Source organism: Tupaia chinensis, unplaced genomic scaffold, assembly GCF_000334495.1.
Source record: "Tupaia chinensis unplaced genomic scaffold, TupChi_1.0 Scaffold147500_1, whole genome shotgun sequence".
Lineage (NCBI taxonomy): Eukaryota > Metazoa > Chordata > Mammalia > Scandentia > Tupaiidae > Tupaia > Tupaia belangeri.
Window position 1 is genome coordinate 229,359 of NW_006207351.1, and position 1,130 is coordinate 230,488.

General features: G+C 45.7%; 1 protein-coding gene across 1 annotated transcript in view; it reads right to left on the reverse strand.

Annotated features, from left to right (window-relative positions):
- KIF15 (kinesin family member 15) overlaps window positions 1–1,130 on the reverse strand; it is a 64,158-nt gene that overhangs the window by 32,334 nt on the left and 30,694 nt on the right. Inside the window, exon 16 of the mRNA XM_006169783.1 lies at window positions 207–348. Within this exon, the coding sequence (XP_006169845.1) occupies window positions 207–348 (142 nt within the window). The remainder of the gene's footprint in view (window positions 1–206; window positions 349–1,130) is intronic.

A 1,130-nucleotide genomic window follows, 5' to 3' on the forward strand; every position in this document is an offset into this window, starting at 1 on the left:
GGTGGCGGTCAGCGTCATGACAGTGGGATGCTGGGTCCCTCCACACCCTCCCCACGGGGAGCCTCGGACACCAGGAGCAGTGTGACCCAGTGCTCGCTGCCTTCACAGGTTCAGCCCGGGTATGAGATGAGCAGGGCAGACTCCCGCCGTATTAATGGCACGGGACGGCCCTGGTTTTAGAAGGAGTGCTGCTTGGGATTACCCACCTTCAGTGTTTCGGCGTGAATTTTATTCAGCTGGGAAACTTCTTGCCGCTTGCAGGCTTTGGTTGCTTCCAGAAGGTTTTCAAGATTAAGGTTCGCTTTCTGCAAAGACTGAAGCTCTGATTCCAATTCTAGCTGCCTCTTCCTAACAGACATCGTAAAATTGAGTAGTTCCGGTAACAGGTGGTATTGAACATTAGTAGAGGGCTTTACCGTTTCTATTGGTATTTCATAACTGTCTCTAATTCAGAGATATTCTCAGTTTATTACTCACTTTCCGGGTGGGTAAAATATGGCTCAGAGACCAAGGTATTATACCGGGAAACAGAAGAGCACGAAATCAAAGCTCAAATTCAAAACCTATACATATAGGTTATTAAAACACATTGATACTTTAGGATAAGATTAATCTTAGTTATAGAATAAATGGGGCTGACATAGCCAATTGCAGTTCAAATCACAGCCCAGTGGCTTGAAAAACCCACCTGGTGCATGTGTGTGTCCAAAACCCTGACAGGTAGGACTGGACGTGCCCAAGCCCCACTGGGTGCTTCCTCTACCTCTCTGCTGAGTGCACACGCACTCTGCCAATAACAAACAAAATAAAACGAAAGTGGTCCGTATTTGCTTTTACAAAATCAGCAACTAGTGAGAATATTAACAAACCTACCATTTCTAAAAATCTGCATTTATTTCATAACTGTGACTTAAACATGGTAACCAGATGAAAAATTTCCTGTACAAGTTCCATTTACTGAATAGAACAGGTACCTGAAAAAACCTGTATCACCTAGCCCATTAACTGTACTTTTTTCTTTGTGGAGAGGTTTTTGCTATGGGGCATGTGCGCTCGCCAGACAGACAGAGAGAGGCAGAGAGACGGAAAGCGAGAAATCACCCCCCGGGGGGATGGTCACGCCGCAATAC